This window comes from Bos indicus, chromosome 2 (genome assembly GCF_029378745.1).
Source record: "Bos indicus isolate NIAB-ARS_2022 breed Sahiwal x Tharparkar chromosome 2, NIAB-ARS_B.indTharparkar_mat_pri_1.0, whole genome shotgun sequence".
Lineage (NCBI taxonomy): Eukaryota > Metazoa > Chordata > Mammalia > Artiodactyla > Bovidae > Bos > Bos indicus.
In genome coordinates, this window is record NC_091761.1 from 96,654,217 (window position 1) to 96,670,619 (window position 16,403).

The 16,403-nt window shown below is 38.1% G+C and overlaps 1 protein-coding gene across 1 annotated transcript in view; it reads left to right on the forward strand.

Annotated features, from left to right (window-relative positions):
• The window catches only part of PTH2R (parathyroid hormone 2 receptor), an 88,600-nt gene that overhangs the window by 25,219 nt on the left and 46,978 nt on the right, over window positions 1–16,403 (forward strand). The window contains exons 5-8 of the mRNA XM_019976128.2: window positions 6,204–6,301; window positions 7,198–7,387; window positions 8,319–8,472; window positions 13,112–13,172. Of these exons, the coding sequence (XP_019831687.2) occupies window positions 6,204–6,301; window positions 7,198–7,387; window positions 8,319–8,472; window positions 13,112–13,172 (503 nt within the window). The remainder of the gene's footprint in view (window positions 1–6,203; window positions 6,302–7,197; window positions 7,388–8,318; window positions 8,473–13,111; window positions 13,173–16,403) is intronic.

The window sequence follows — 16,403 nt, forward strand, 5'->3', positions numbered from 1 at the left end:
AAGTGGAAAGCCTCTTCTTATGACAGAAGAAACCTGTGGCTGTATTTATCCCTGTTTCTGCACTAGAAGAGGAGCAACCAGGCTATAGAAGGGGATAAAAAGAAAAGAACCATTTTTAAAAGAACTTTCATCAGACGAGGACTAGAATAAAGGCTTAGAATTCCAAGAAATGAAGCCCAGTCAGGGTAAGCTATTACCCATCAGCCAGTTCTTACCCATGAGCCTTCACTGAGTTTCTGGAGGCAGTGAGTTAAAGGCTGGGGACAGTGTAGGTGGACGCAGAGAAACTTCCCAAGATGTATGTAGGACCCTCACTGGGTGAGAGGTAGCTGTTAGCTGAAGGCATGGGACAGAACAGAGGAGCTGAGAGATATCTCTTGGGGTATCTGGGGCCCTCACTTACAGCATGACTGCTGAGGGAGGGCAGGAAAGCTGAGAGAAACCCCCAAGATGACAAATCTCAGTGAGTGAAAAGCCTGATAAAATAGAGCTGAAAAAGATCTTTTCTAGACACAAGAGGTCTTCATCTAAAATGAGACAGTGGCTAGCCGAGAACTGGAGCAGAGCAGCATAATGGACAAACATGTGCTGAGATGCAGAAAGCCCAGGGCAGGCTAGAGAGCAAAGTGAAATTCACAGCAAAGTGAAATTAAAAGACAAAAAAGGTAGGGAATGCTTATGAGAGGCCATGAGGTTGTTAAATTCTTTAGAGTATTATATTTAAAACAGCAGCATACTGTAGAAATTATCATATATTCTTGTGTCTAAAGGCTATATGAATTTTATATAGCTGATGGATGGTTCAGAAAGCAGATAAAGAGTTTCTCTGCAGCTTAGAAAACCTTCAGATGGACAAAACCGCAAATAATGGCCGCTAGAGGCTGCTGGTGCTAAGATCCCATCATCTACTGCTGCTAAATTGCTTCAGTCGTGTCCGACTCTGTGCGACCCTATAGACAGCAGCCCACCAGGCTCCCCCTTCCCTGGGATTCTCCAGGCAAGAACACTGGAGTGGGTTGCCATTTCCTTCTCCAAATGCATGGAAGTGAAAAGTGAAAGTGAAGTTGCTCAGTCGTGGCCGACTCTTAGCGACCCCATGGACTGCAGCCTACCAGGCTCCTCCGTCCATGGGATTTTCCAGGCAAGAGTACTGGAGTGGGATGCCATTGCCTTCTCATCTACTGAAGGAAAATTTGGGGTTCTGCTCTCAAAACCTAAAACCAAGATAAACAGAATCATGGAAAGAACAACAAACTGAGAAAAACTACAACAAACCCAACCCCAGATTAAAACAAAGTAATCCATCCTCATTACCCAAGAAGCCTGATAGAAGAAGATGACTACCCTTTTCAGCCTATTAATACTGATCTCAGGTGGCCTCTGTCTGCAATGGCTTGGGGCTGGACTTGGATTTCCAGCCAGACGTGGGCTGGATTGCAGCGGTGAAGGCACCAGATCCTAGTCACTTAGACCAGTGGTCAGTGACAAGGGCCCTGGCCCTTTGGCTTTGGAGAAAAGAGTTTCCACAAAGATGGAAAGTAGTGAAGCAAGTAAAGTATTTACTAGGAGAAGAAGAGTACAGTACATGTGGAATAGACACGCAGGGAAAGTCACTGAGTTGCACCTTCATGGCAGTTTAAATCACTAATATGGGGCATATCAGTTTCATATTTCTTTCAGGTTTCCTTTGGTCAATCATTGTGATTTGCCTGGTTCACAGTCCATATTTGGTATATCTCAGAATCCTCCCATGTGTGCACATGCATCTCTTAGCCAAGATGGATCCTACTAAAGAGGCGTCTGGGTGGAACATCCCTTGACATGACTCCCCTTTGGCCTCCAAGTGGCCCTTTCTGCACATATGTGGTCCAGGAGATCTCCCAACTTCTGGAAATGAGAACTATGTGGTCTGTGCAGGGTCCAGCCTCCTCCCTTAATTGTCCCGCTATTCTTATCTTAGAGTTTTGGTCAATAGAAAATGAATCTCCAATTTGCTTTACCCTGGTGGGAGGGGGGCGCCTATCTGCCTCCTGCCTCAATATTATATGCTTCAGTCCCAACTCTTCTGTTACTTACAGTGCCCATAATGTAATAAAAATTACAGAGTAGGGACCCCAAATCTAGAGTAAAAACAAAGCAAAAAAAATAGATGATCCAGATGTTGTAATTTCCAGGTAATGACTCATAAATATGTTAGCTGATTTAGTGAAAAAAGTACATAAATAGATGGGGAAACTGACAGAGAAATGAAAACTTAAAAAAAAAAGGAAATTCTAGAATTGAAATATTCAATTCAAAATGAAGAATTTGTTTGATATGCTCAATAGAATACTGGACACAGAATGAAAAAGATAGTGAACTTGAAGGCTACAAAAATTTTCCAAGTGACACATTAAGAGAAAAAATAAATTTAATAAACAAAACCATCTGAGACTGTGAGATAATATGTAATTGCCTATGATATATGAAATTAGGGGTAAGAAGAGGGGGAAGAAATAGGACAAAATAAATATTTCAGAAGGCAATGGCCAGTAATTTTATAAAGTGGGTGAAATAAATCAATCACAGGTCCCAGGCATTCAGGAAACCCTAGGCAGCTTAAATAAAAAGAAAACCGTACTTTGACACATCATAGTTAAAATGCTGTAAATCAAGGTAAGAAGAAAACCTTAGAAGCAGTGAGAGGAAAAGTGCACGTGATGTTCAGGAGAACAAAAACTAAAAGGATGCTTGTCGTTTAGTTAAACAACAGAGGCCTGAATACAATGGAATGACATCTAAAAGTGGTAATATGCATTAAGATAAAGGGAAAATAATGATATTTTTCGGACAGAAACAAATCTGAGCAAATTCATCTTTATCAGACTTCTGTATAAGAAATGCTCAAAAAAATTCTCTAGATGGGAGAGAAATATATCAGATGGAAGCAAAGATTGACAGGAAAGAATGAGGAGTACCAGAACAGATACATATGTGGATAAAAATGACAGACTAAAATAATAAGCAGAACTATATACCTATCCTTATTTATTGCTATGTTTATATCCATCTTTATATCTATAATTTAATTCATTTAAAAGTCTGCTGACTGCTTAAAGCAAACATAATAACCTCTCATTAGGGTTTATAAATTATGTAGAACAAAATCTAGATGTGACAAAGGCTAAGGGAGCAAAATTAGGTACATAATTGCAAATATCTGTTTATATGGTGAAATAGTTCAATATTATTAAATGTAGGTCTGATAAGTTCAAGATGCATAACCAAGTCTCTATAGTAACTGCTAAAAGATAACACAAGTGAAATACTAATAAATACCTGATTGAGTTCCCCATTCCCCAACCCCCAATAAAAGGTAAGGAAATAGGTACAGAAGCTCAGAGAAAAGATAGACGTATAGAATGCAAATACCTATATGTTAGATCTAAACCCAGTCACAGCAATGATCGTATTTGAGGTCAGTGAACTAAACATTTCTCTTAAAAGGCAGAGATTGTTAGAATGGATAATAAAAGTATTGCTCAACTGTATGCTGTCTTTGAGAAATGTAGACATCAAGAAAAAGAGCATTACCAAGACAGAGCAATATTTAAAATTATAAAGAATCAATTTACCAAGAGGAAATAATCCTAAATATATATGTGTTTAGGAGCTTCAGAGTCTTCCCTGATGGCTTGCTGCTGCTGCTGCTAAGTCACTGCAGTCGTGTCCGACTCTGTGCAACCCCATAGATGGCAGCCCACCAGGCTCCCCAGTCCCTGGGATTCTCCAGGCAAGAACACTGAAGTGGGTTGCCATTTTCTTCTCTCTGATGGCTTAGTCGGTGATAAATAATCTGCTTGCAATGCAGGAGACCCAGAACTTGATGACTGGGTCCGGAAGATCCTCTTGAGAAGGGAATGTCTATCCACTCCGGTATTCTTGCCCGAAGAATCCCATGGACAGAGGAGCCTGGCGGGCTACAGTCCATGGGGTTGCAAAGAGTCAGACACGACTGAGAGACTTTCACTTCACTTTACTTCATTCACAATAATTGAAAAATTCACATTCTTTTAAAGTACTCACCAAAGGTTATCAAGATAGAACATACACTGGGGTATAAAACAAGTTTCAATAAATCTCAAGATTAAAATTACACAGCTTATGTATGTTCTTTGACCACAAAAGAATCAATAGAAAATCAACTAAAATATGTAGAGAATTCATAAATAGTTGAAAATTATGTGACCAATGACAAAAGTTTGGATAAATGGAAACCAATACAATATTGTAAACTAATTAGCCTCCAATTAAAATAAATAAATTTAAATTAAAAAAAAAACTAATGTAAAAAAAAAAGAAAGCTCAATATATATCAAAGACTGTGGGAAACAGCAGAAGCAGATGTTGAGATAGATTTATAGCTCTCAATACTTAATTAGAAAAGAAGAAAGTTGAAAATTCAGTGATCAAATCTTCCACATTAAGTCATACAGTGTAATACCTAGAGCCACCACCAAAAGCCACCACCAAAAATATACATCAAAATGGAATTCTACAAATTGTTCAAGTAATGCAGGGATGGCCAGAAAATTAAAACACAGAAATGAAAAACATAACAGAAAATAAAAATATAAAATGGACTTAGCCTTAATATTATATCAGTGTTATATTAAAAACAAATATCTTAAGATACCAATTAACAGAAATTAGAAGAGTCTATAAGAAACATGACCCAACTTTGTATGTTATCTACAAAGTCTGAAACTCATTTCAAATATAATGGTGGTTATGTACATACCAGGCAGTGTGCTAAGTTACTCAGTCATGTCCGACTCTTTGTGACCCCATGGACTGTAGCCCTCCAGGCTCCTCTGTCCATGGGATTCTCCAGGCGAGAATACTGGAGTGGGTTGCCATGCCCTCCTCCAGGGGATCTTGCTGACCCAAGGAGCGAACCTGTGTCTCTTATGTCTCCTGCATTGGCAGGCAGGTTCTCTACAGCTCGCGCCACCTGGAAAGCCCTAGTTTAGTTATCTCTCTTAATTATTCTAATCATTTGCCACAAACTGTGCAGCAATAAAAAAGTACAAACTTGGTATGAGTAACAACCTGAATGGATCTTGAGGTTATTACTCTGAGTGAAAAAAGCCAGATTTAAAGTTCATGTTCTGTAGGATTTCATTTCTCCATTTATGAAACGACAGAATTGCAGAGATAGAAAACAGATTAATGTTTGGTGGGTGATAAGGATGGTGGAGAGGAAGAGGGTAGGTATGACTGTAAAAGGAACAGCAGGAGGAAGATCTTTGTTGTGATGGAATATTTCTGTAGCTCGACTGCAGAGACATTTAAAAATTTTTTCATGTGTGATAGATAAAATGACACAGACTGTAAACACCTGAATTGTACCAATGCCAAATTCCTAGTTTGGTATTTTAGTGTAATTAGATGCGAGCATTGGAGGATACTGGTGAAGGGGTACAGAGGACCTTTCGTACTGTCTTTTCCTACTTCTTTTGAATCTATAGTCATTTTGAAATACAAAAGAAGAAAAAGGAATGAACTATTGATTCATGTAATAATATCAGTGAATATCATAACAGTGTCTTGACAAAAAGGAGTGTACAGTGTACACTACATAATTCTAAGAAGTCTGAGAAGAGTCAAGAAATATATGAAGTACATGAATAGATAAAGCCAATTTGTGATGACAGAAACTGGAACAGTAGTTAACCTGGGGGGTGGATGGTGGGTGGATTTTTGACTAGCTAGTGGCACAAAGAACTCAGTTTGTCAAAACCCATCAAACTGCTCATTTAAAATCTGCACAGTTTGCTTTCATAGAAAATACAGCTTGGTAGAAAAGTGAAAGAAAACTAGAAATAATATTCCAAAAGTGATATATCCTTTTGACTAGTTTTAAAATCATCCTTCAATGTGTTTTATTTACTCCAAATACCACGTTAGATATACAATTCCAACTAGTTAAAATGAACACTGCAAAAACTCTATGAAGTGAATCTTGAAACATTGAGTTAAAGCAAGAAGAAATGCCAATTATTTTATGTTAACCCTGACTTGAATTTGGGGAGTAAAAAGAAGGCCGTAAAAATAATCTATATATTATATGAATGTGCCAACACATTGCCTATCTTTTAAATGCACGGTCTTAATTTACCTCCATCAAATATGCTTTTCTGATTAAATCTCTTGCCCTGCAGCAAGAGTTCTTTGAACGCCTCTATGTCATGTACACTATTGGATACTCTGTCTCCTTTGCATCCCTGGCCGTGGCTATTCTCATCATTGGTTACTTCAGGTGAGTAATTCTCAATCCCTTCCTCCGTGAAGGGGCAGGTCTGTTTCTTATTCATCAAAGACACAGACCTCTCACAATCTGTGCCTCCAGATACTTTCCCTAAACACGCGTTTCTGAATTCAACCTTGTGTTATATTATTTGACTTTGATAAGTTTTTTTTGATGAAAAATTCAGGGTTATTCTTCATTGTTTGTTTAAAGACTTAAAGCCTCAATGCGGTATTAAACCATTAAAACAGTGTGTCTGCATTGCAGTCTATTTTTGCTAAATGATGCAGAGTATTGTCAAAGGAGTTAGAAAAAATTTCATTCATGATGTGAAGGCTTATTTCACCTTTTCCAAAGTATTTTGGTGGCATGGGACAGAAATTCATCTTAAATAATCTCTAGATGATTCAATACCATACAGGAAGAAATAGGGGCTTCTCAGGTGCGTCAGTGGTAAGGAATCTGCCTGCCAATGCAGGAGATGTGAGTTTGATCTCTGGGTTGGGAAGATCCCCTAGAGAAGGAAATGGCAACCCACTCTAGTATTCTAGCCTGGAAAATCCTATGTACAGAAGAGCCTGGTGGGCTACAGTCCATGGAATCACATAAAAGTTGAACATGACTGAAGCAACTTAGCATGTACGCACATATAATATAATGGTATATTATAATACTATACTGTAGTATAATATTTAACACTGCATAATCTGGATAAACATGGTAGCTGATCAGGGTATATTTGAAATTAATTCTCAAAAAATTATATTTTAGTTTTTGACTCCAATTGTTGCTCTTTTTGTTCAGGTTTATTATATTCTTTCTGGGGGTAGTTTGAGCTCATTTATGTATTTTCTTTCTCCATTTCTAATTTTATTCAAATCTAAATACTAAATATTTTCTCTCCGTAGACGACTGCATTGTACTAGGAACTATATCCACATGCATTTATTTGTGTCTTTCATGCTGAGAGCTGCAAGCATCTTTGTCAAGGACGGAGTGGTCCATGCTCACATAGGAGTAAAGGAGCTGCGGTCCCTGATACTGCAGGATGACCTACAAAGCTCCATAGAAGTGCCTGCTGTGGACAAATCACAATATGTAAGTGTTTTCCTCATGACCCCTTACATGGCTCACCACTTCTAAAAGTAAAAGCAAAACCTACCTGCAAAACTAGAAGGTTGGGATTTAAAAACCCAGGGGATTTAGTTCCTTTATTAAAGACCCAAAGACTTGTTCCCGTGTAAGATTCCATAGTACTTGATTTTGCTCTTAGATATCCTAGTGTTATTAAGTATGTAGAATTACCCAGTCATTCAGTTAATGGAAAGCATTATCACCTTGAAGTGGTATATCTGGAAATTAGGTAGAGTAGACTGATTTCTTGATGGTATGAATTAATGCCATAGTTATCTTTGTCCTTTTCCCTGTAATTCCCTGTCGTCCCTGCTGATTATAATTCTGCATTGGCTTTGTGACTTGTTTAAAATGAAGGATGAAGTGGGTGTGATGGTATGCCAGTTGAAGGTAGACTTCTATGAGTGAATCTAGTCAAGATTACCTGAGCTTCTCCCGGATCAGTAGAATCACCTAGCCAAGCCATAGATTCATAAGGCACATTAAATGTTTAGTGTTGTAAGCCATTTAACTTTTTGGAGTATAACAAAGTCCAGAATAAAATAAATTCATGGTAGAATGATAGATAAATTTCTTCTTTATTCTTCTCTGTACCTTCCTAATTTTCTCTGATGATCAAGTATTCTTTTTTGAATAAATTGAGGAAAGGTGATTTCTTGTTACTTCTAAAGGAAAAAAAAAATCTTATTTTGAAAATAAAATCAAGCCAGCAGTCTTAAAAATGTTACATTTAAATAACATTGTTCTGGCCTCTTTAAAAAGTCTTGGCTTCCCCATGTATAAGAGACTTTAGATTCTAAAAAAGAAATGGAGGAACTGCTTTTTAGTGGTCTAATGTTGGAAACAGTATGATTAGGAGTTCTAATATGGTGCCGTGTTGGTTTATTTGTAACAGATTGGGTGCAAGATGGCTGTTGTGATGTTTATTTACTTCTTGGCTACAAACTACTATTGGATTTTGGTGGAAGGTCTCTATCTGCATAGTTTAATCTTTGTGGCATTCTTTTCGGACACCAAGTACCTGTGGGGCTTCACCTTGATAGGCTGGGGTAAGGCATTTCTGTCTCCTTTCCTTTTCAAGTGGATTATGGATTTCAGGGCTTTGTGTCATGCCTGTCATCAGCATTCTTTCAGCTCTTTTCCTGGAATAATCTCTCCCCACCCCATCTTTATCTTTCCTTTCTCTTTAATTATTTATTGAGGAAAATCGTTAAAATCAAGTCTATGATTCTCCCAGTGGTAACAAACTTTTCACGTTTAACTTAGGGTTACTGTTCTTAGACCAGATTCTTGAGAGGATTCTTTGGGGGAAATACCTTGCTTGCCTTACACATTTAGAACTGCTGTGCTCATCATGTCTTATGCCAGTGTCTTGATTTAACTGTAATTCCATTCTACAAATTTTGATTTTTAAATTTCTAATCCATAATGATGCATCTTTGATTTATAATTCTAGATCATATGATGAGAATGACAGAAAGGAATTTATGGAACCATCTTGGCTGTATTTAACACTACAAATTACAAGCTAATTATGTAGACTTACCATGTCTTTTGGAAGGAAATAGTTAGAATGACTTTTGGCATAAGTAATTAAAAAAAAAAGATTCAACTCACATTCCAAAATGCCTTTTCAGTCCTAGAGGGATTACTGAACCAGGAACTAACTCAATGTGATATGGAGAAAGAATGTTGTTTGTTTGTTATAGTTTAAGAGAAATTAAAACTCATATGTGGTTAAAATTAAGAAGTCTCAAGATTAACAATTGTTATTTTAATTTGTAAATGAACAGGTGGTCAGCAAAGGGAAAAAATTAACTAAGTGGCTCAAGATTAACTTTGAAGGTTTTTTTCCCCCTCTAAAATAAGAAAGTTTTTTTTGCCTGTTTTGCCTTAACATTGTCTTAACATTTAAAAATGTAAAGTAAGGGATATTGAATTTCCTGTTAGTTAACAACCTTGAAGAAGACAAAGGGTCAATTTACTGTTACTCTTTATTTATTATGAAATTCTAATTGTTGTGAATAAAATTTTATTTCTGAAAACAGTTTGGTTTTAAGCTGTCCCCTTATCTTTGACTACCAGTTACTAAAATAAAAAAAGATACATTTAATATTTTGGGGAGGTACTTTGGTAATTCTCTCAATAGTTTTTGTAGTTTGCCTTCAAATCAAAATTATGTCTGTGTACTCACATCATTAGTAGAAGTTTATAAAGTTGATAGAAAATTCAACAGTGACTTTGAGTTTGATTTTATTTTTTGGCTTGCTATGACACTGATCACACTAGTAATTAATAAACTTGTTTTTTCTTTATTTACGAATTGGTTTTATAGTCAGCTGCTCAGTCCTCTATCAAATCTTATTTGGGCTGTATCACTCAGTCTGTTGCTTCATAAAGTCAGGGGTTTGTCTCACTGAAACCCAGGAAGTGTTAGTGGCTCTAGTTGTGTCCAGCTCTTTGCAACCCCATGAACTGTAGCCCACCAGGCTGTTCTCTTAATGGGATTTTCAAGAATACTGGAGTGGGTTGCCATTCCCTTCTCCAGAGAATCTTTCTGACCCAGGGATTAAACCCGAGTCTCTAGCTTGTCCTACGTCGCAGGCAGATTCTTTACCATTTGAGCCACCAGGGAAGCTCTGAAACCCAGGAAACTAGTTTTCAAATCTTTCTATGAAAAATTGAAAAAAAAAAGTAGTTAGGATTCCAATGAGCTTCTATACAGGTCTTAGTTTCTTACCTTCCTTTACAACTTGTGTTAATTTCCCCAGAAACATTTTGGCATAGGAGTGACAACTATAGAAGATAACCATCACAACTTGAAATCGTCATTTCATTGAATGGTTTAATAACGTGCATGAAAGCAAGTAGGATTTACGTGAAAGCTCACTTTTATAAATCATATTACATGCAATATTATGCTCACTTAATTAACCACAACTTAAAACAGTAACAACTAATCTTTTTCTATGTTGTATATTACGTCTCTAGTACTTACTTATCTTATTTCCGGAAGTTTGTACCTTTTGTTGTGCTTATTAGTGGAAGTTTGTACTTTTGACTGACCCTTCTGGTGGCTCAGATGGTAAAGCGTCTGCCTGCAATGTGGGAGACCTGGATTTGATCCCTGGGTCAGGAAGATCCTCTGCAGAAGGAAATGGCAACCCACTCCAGTACTCTTGCCTGGAAAATTCCATGGACTGAGGAGCCTGGTAGGCTACAGTCCATGGGGTTGCAAAGAGTCGGAGATAACTGAGTGACTTTGCTTTCTTTTCTTTCTTTTCTTTTCTTAAATATAGAATTAAATGCAATTTTAAAATGTGCAGTTGGAGCCAAGAATAAGGTGCCTTATTTATGAGAAAACTGAGTCAGGGATAGGAAAAATTAAGGCTATGATTGGTTGAAAGAATAGAAACATAGTTATCTTAGAATTTGCTTTTGCTTCTCTGTACATCTTGTTTTGTGATAAAGATGTACAAAAACAGTCATTTTAAATATCAGTCTTCAATTTACAAAGGCAGATACAGCATATGTTCTTCTTTAGATGGTAATTTCCTTCCTTGCCAATTTATTATTAAGAACCAGCAAAATCAATGTAAATAAATACAGCTCCACACATCATTACAGTGTGAGTAATAAAGTGCTGAGTGTTTACCTACCAAGTGAGTGAAGTGAAGTCGCTCAGTTGTGTCAGACTCTACAACCCTGTGGACTGTGTCTACCAGGCTCCTCCATCCATGGGACTCTCCAGGCAAGAATACTGGAATGGGTTGGCATTTCCTTCTCCAGGGGATCTTCCCAACCCAGGGATCAAACCTGGGTCTCCCACATTGCAGGCAGACGCTTTAACCTCTGAGCCACCAGGGAAGCCCATTTACCTACCTTTAGGGAGCCTAAAGTTATAATGTACAAGATAGAAAAAAAGGTTTCAATCTTGCTTATTTATCCTTATTGAATGTGGTAATTTACCTCTGTATTAGCAGCCATTCTTAATTTTCACCTGTCAGATGAGATGCCAGAATGTATGTATTATCATATAAAAGCACTTAACTTTTGGGCTTCCCTAGTAGCTCAGCTGGTAAAGAATCTGCCTGCAGTGCAGGAGACCCTGGTTCAATTCCTGGGTTGGGAAGATCCTCTGGAGGAGGGCATGGCAACCCACTCTAGTATTCTTACCTGGAGAATCCCCATGGGCAGAGGAGCCTGGTGAGCTACAGTCCACGGGGTGTCAAAGAGTCAGACACAGCTAAGCACAGCACAGCACACTGAGCTTCCCTGGTGGCTCAGATGGTAAAGAATCTGCCTGCAGTGCAGGAGATTGGGGGTTCAATCCCTGGTCACAAACATTCCCTGGAAAAGGGAATGGCAGTTTATGCCAGTATTCTTGCCTGGAAGAGTTCCATGGACAGAGAAGCCTGGCAGGCTACAGTCCATGGGGTCCCAAAGAGTAGGATGTGACTGAGGGACTAACACTTTCACTTTCATTTTGACAAAAATTTCCTAAAACATAGAATTTGAACAGATTTTTTAAAAGAGGGAGTTATATAAAAACAATAAATAAAACTGGAATATAGAGTTATAAAATTAAATAGCCACACAGGCAGACTGAGGTTAAATTCAACTAGATCACTAAGAAAACCAAAGAAATTCCCTACCGTAGGATATCACCTTATTTTAATTTTTCTGAAATTTTTTATCTACATCTATTTTTATGTTCCTTTGCTTATAAAAGATATCTGAAAAATTACAAATGTGTTTTTTAAAAGGTAAAAAATATTGTGTTAAAAGTGTTCTGAGTTAAATTTTTTTCTCTCTTTGTATGGTACTTCCTGTGGCCTCTCTTTCCTTTTTTTAAAACTTCTTTCTAAAAGGCCACATATCCATTAAATCCTTTGATCTTCTATTGCAGAGTTCTATAAAAGTATGGTTTGTGTTTTTTTCATGATGTCAGAGTCTAACTGAATATAGCATGAACTGAACAGTCCATCTTTACTGGAAGCAAAGACTCATAGAAAGTCAGTGTAATTAATAGATTTGATGTTGCAAGCTCATAGGTGATTATTATTTATGAAAGACAAATATGTCATGCTCAAATCATCAAGCTAACATAGCACCATTCTTTGGTAAGTTTTCAGTACCTGCAAATGCTTCTGTCTGGAGCCAATATGAACAAAAAGGAAGAGGATAAACTGATCAAAACATCCTAATTTTGTAACTTTCAGTGTAGCCTCTCTATGCCTTCCACCTTTAGAATGAGAAAATTCGAATTTTTAAAAACAATAGCCTTCCTGTCACTTCTCATGAGACCCTCTTTGTTGCTTCACGCTTCTTGGAAAGCATACGGCTGTTGGAGTGGCAAGAGGTAAAGTTATATGCACCGACCACTGCCTGCCTTTGACTTCAGGAACTTCAGTCCCCTCCTTACATAGCTTAACCTTATACCCCTCAAATGAAAATAGGGCCAATCTTCTTCTTCAGACTTTTGGGAACAAATAACATCAATGTACCAGCTCTCTTCTCAAAAGGACAAGGTGAAAATTAAGTGGAATTTTCTTGTTCACATAGTAACATTTTTCATGTCCAATTTTTCTCTCACCTTTTAATAGTATATTTTTATGTGATGAATATAAGAAAAAGATACCTTAATCCTGAAACAAATATTGTCTCTGAATCCTTTTCTGATTGCAGGGTTCCCAGCGGCTTTTGTGACAGTCTGGGCTGTAGCACGAGCAACTCTGGCTGATGCGAGGTGGGTGAAAAGGAAGAGGTAAAGCAAAAGCCTCAGATTTTCTCAAGTCTGGCTTCTTTGGAGTTCGCACTTGCGGCTGTTCTTGATGACGTTGCCCTTTAGGGATTACCCTGTAGCCTCTCATATATTACCAGCAGCTATCCATTCCAGAGTCATGAGACAGAAGGACTCACAGACCCAGTTGGGATGCTTGACCGCCATGGTTTATGAAATCAATTTGAAACATACCATAAGAAGCTGGGGGAAAGAGATGGGTTAGTTAACATACTTAGGATGTCGTGCACACAGGTGAAAGGACTGCACTAACTAAAATATGAATATGCAATATTCATATCTCCTTTCTCTTACTCTCCACCACATCAGCATTCCCCACTCATCAGTTACGAGGGCCAGAAATAATAATGTTGTTACGAGGGCCAGAAATAAGGTTGCAGCAAGGAAACCCACAGACAGAAGGTGCCCTGGGCCAGGGACACACACTTGCTGTCTCAGAGAGATGTAAGGGCAAGTTTATGTGGCCATGGTTCTAACTTGCCACGCAGGCTACTCAGCAGTCCTAGGTTTTATTTGCGTTCTTTGGGCAAAGGATATGTGGCCATGAGTTCCACCTGTTGGTGCTTAAGACATCAAGAATATCAAGGACTTCCTGTGTATCAAGGGATACTTTGTGTCTCATATATTTGGTGAACTGGATATTTAGTGCTCAGTTGCCCTAAGTATCTAGTACCTATGCTTAACACACACGTGTTCTACTTACTACTTACATATATGTGATGTCAAGTATAGGTTTAATCCACCTCTTTGTTTTCTTGTCTTGCATAGCATAGATAAATATATTAAAATGATAAACAAGTGCACATTAGAAGTGGAATCCATCCTAGGGAATCACTAGCCTCCCAGTTGCCTGTTTCTCTTTTGATGCTACATGACGCATGGATGCTGAAATATTCATTGCTTCATATTATTTCTATTTTTAGTGATGATGAGTCAAAGAAAGGAAAGGAGAACATAGAGAAGTATTCAGTCCCTGCTTTTTGCTTTCACTGTCAAACTTATTGCTTGGACTGAATGTATCTCCCCCAAATTCACATGTGGGAAACCCCAACCCCCAATGTGGCTGTATTTGGAGATAGTACCCTTAAGAAGGTAATTAAGGTTAAATGAAGTCCTGAGGGTAGGATTCTGATATAACAGGATTAGTGTCTTTGTGAGAAGAGAAACCAGAGGGTGCCTTCTCTGCGTGTACATAAAGTAAACGTTTTATGAGCACACAGCAAGATGATGTCATGGATACTGGTTAGTGGTTAGGTAACGGTGATGTTTTAGGAATCTTGATTACCAGTCTTCTGGTTTTAACCAGCCCGGGGTCGACATGCTTGTAGTCAGCATGTAGTCAACATCCACTGGGCTGGTGCTTAATTTCTGCAGAACAGTGCAAAGTTATGCATTAGATCATTATCTATCTTTCTTTAGGAGAAACTAGGAGTCATGGAACTCTGTCGTTCATGTTGTTACTACTTTTCTTGCTTGACTGCTTTTCCTTTGTTTCTGCATTTTCTCACTTTCCTAATTAGTAACTGAGTCTGCTCTTCAAAACTTGGGGAAGCCCTTGAAAACTGTCGACTAAAAAATATAGTCACAACCTGAAAGTAGAATTATTTTGTTTGGTGTACATGTTTTGGACTCAGAGCCCGGGAGACTGTATCTCAGTAGCTCTGAGAAAACTGCTCCAAGGAGGCAGGAGGGGGGAGTTAGGCTATATACAAGCTTGCAACAAAGGGAGTAAGCAGTCTGAACATCAAAGATTAGATATTAAGTTAAGGAATTTAGCATTCTATGTATGGGAAGATGCAAGCCTCTGGGCTCACTGAATTCATTCTTTTCATATGCAGCTCAGCTCTCTGGTGCCAAATCCTATTTCCTTGTTCAACTTTAGGAGTGGCAGATGGCTGTTTCTTGCATTCCTTCCCCTAGTTCCTCAGCATTGACCTCGGCGAGGGAGAGGGGGGAAGTGGCAGCATCTGTTGGATCACAGTTTTGGGAACCGTCATTCACATTTGGAGGCCAGAAATTGCTGAAGGCTGTGACATTTCTTGTTTATTGATATGGCAGGAGATATTTTCATTTCACAAGGCTAAAGCTTTTTCCCAAATAAGAAGTGGAAATGTGGAGGGGCTTATACACAGAAGGATCCTGCAGGGTTTCATTTTTACTTACCTTTATCTCTTTTTGCTATTTGGATTTGCTGACACTTGGGGGTTAACGAGGGCTTCCCAGGTGGCGCTAGTGGAAAAGAACCAGCCTGCCAAATGCAGGAGACCTGGGGTTTGATCCCTGGGTTGGAAAGATCCCCTGGAGAAGGAAATGTTAAGTCTACTCCAATATTCTTGCCTGGCAAATTGCATGGACAGAAGAGCCTGGCAGGGTAGACCCTGGCAGAGTCCACGGGGCCACAAAGAGTTGGACATGACTGAAGTGACTTAACACACACATGAGGGTTAATGTTATCTACATTGTTACCATTATTGTTATAGTTACACAGCAATATTGGAAATCTCAAAAAAACCCTGCAGCCTTGCTATTTGATTTCATGAATGAGAGAGGGAGGTTGAGTCAGTAAAGAGGTGCTAAATAATTTTACCCTGAGATATGTAACCAAATCACTCAGATTTGGAATTTTAGAGAGGGTAGAACCAAAATCATTGTTTGGTCCAATCCTCTCTTGTGAGAGATGAATAGAATGAGACCTGATTGCCTATACATATCCTGGAGCACTTCGACTCATTCATCCATTCCGTAGCTCTTCCAGGCCTTGAGCATGGAAAGAACGCAAATATATTTATAGTGCATTATATATTGAATTAAATAGGTAGTTTACTTAGTTATCTTGCGCTTTTTCTTAAAAATTATAAACTAGGTATTAAGTTATTAATAATCATAATTATTTTGCTGAACAAATAGGAACTATGAGTTTATTATTTTGAGAAAAAATCCATTAGGTACATGATACTTGCAAAACTACAGCTGATGCTAAATATTGCTCTAAAACAGACGAATTAATGTAAAAATATTAACTATAAGTTAGATCATATGACTCCTCTGCATAGCATATTTATTCCTACCTTACCTTAGATTAAAATCTTGAATTCTGTAGTGCTCTGATCTGAGTGTGATAATTGGGTTAAGAGGTCATTTTACATTTATTTTGCATAGAAAATAAAACTGTGTTAC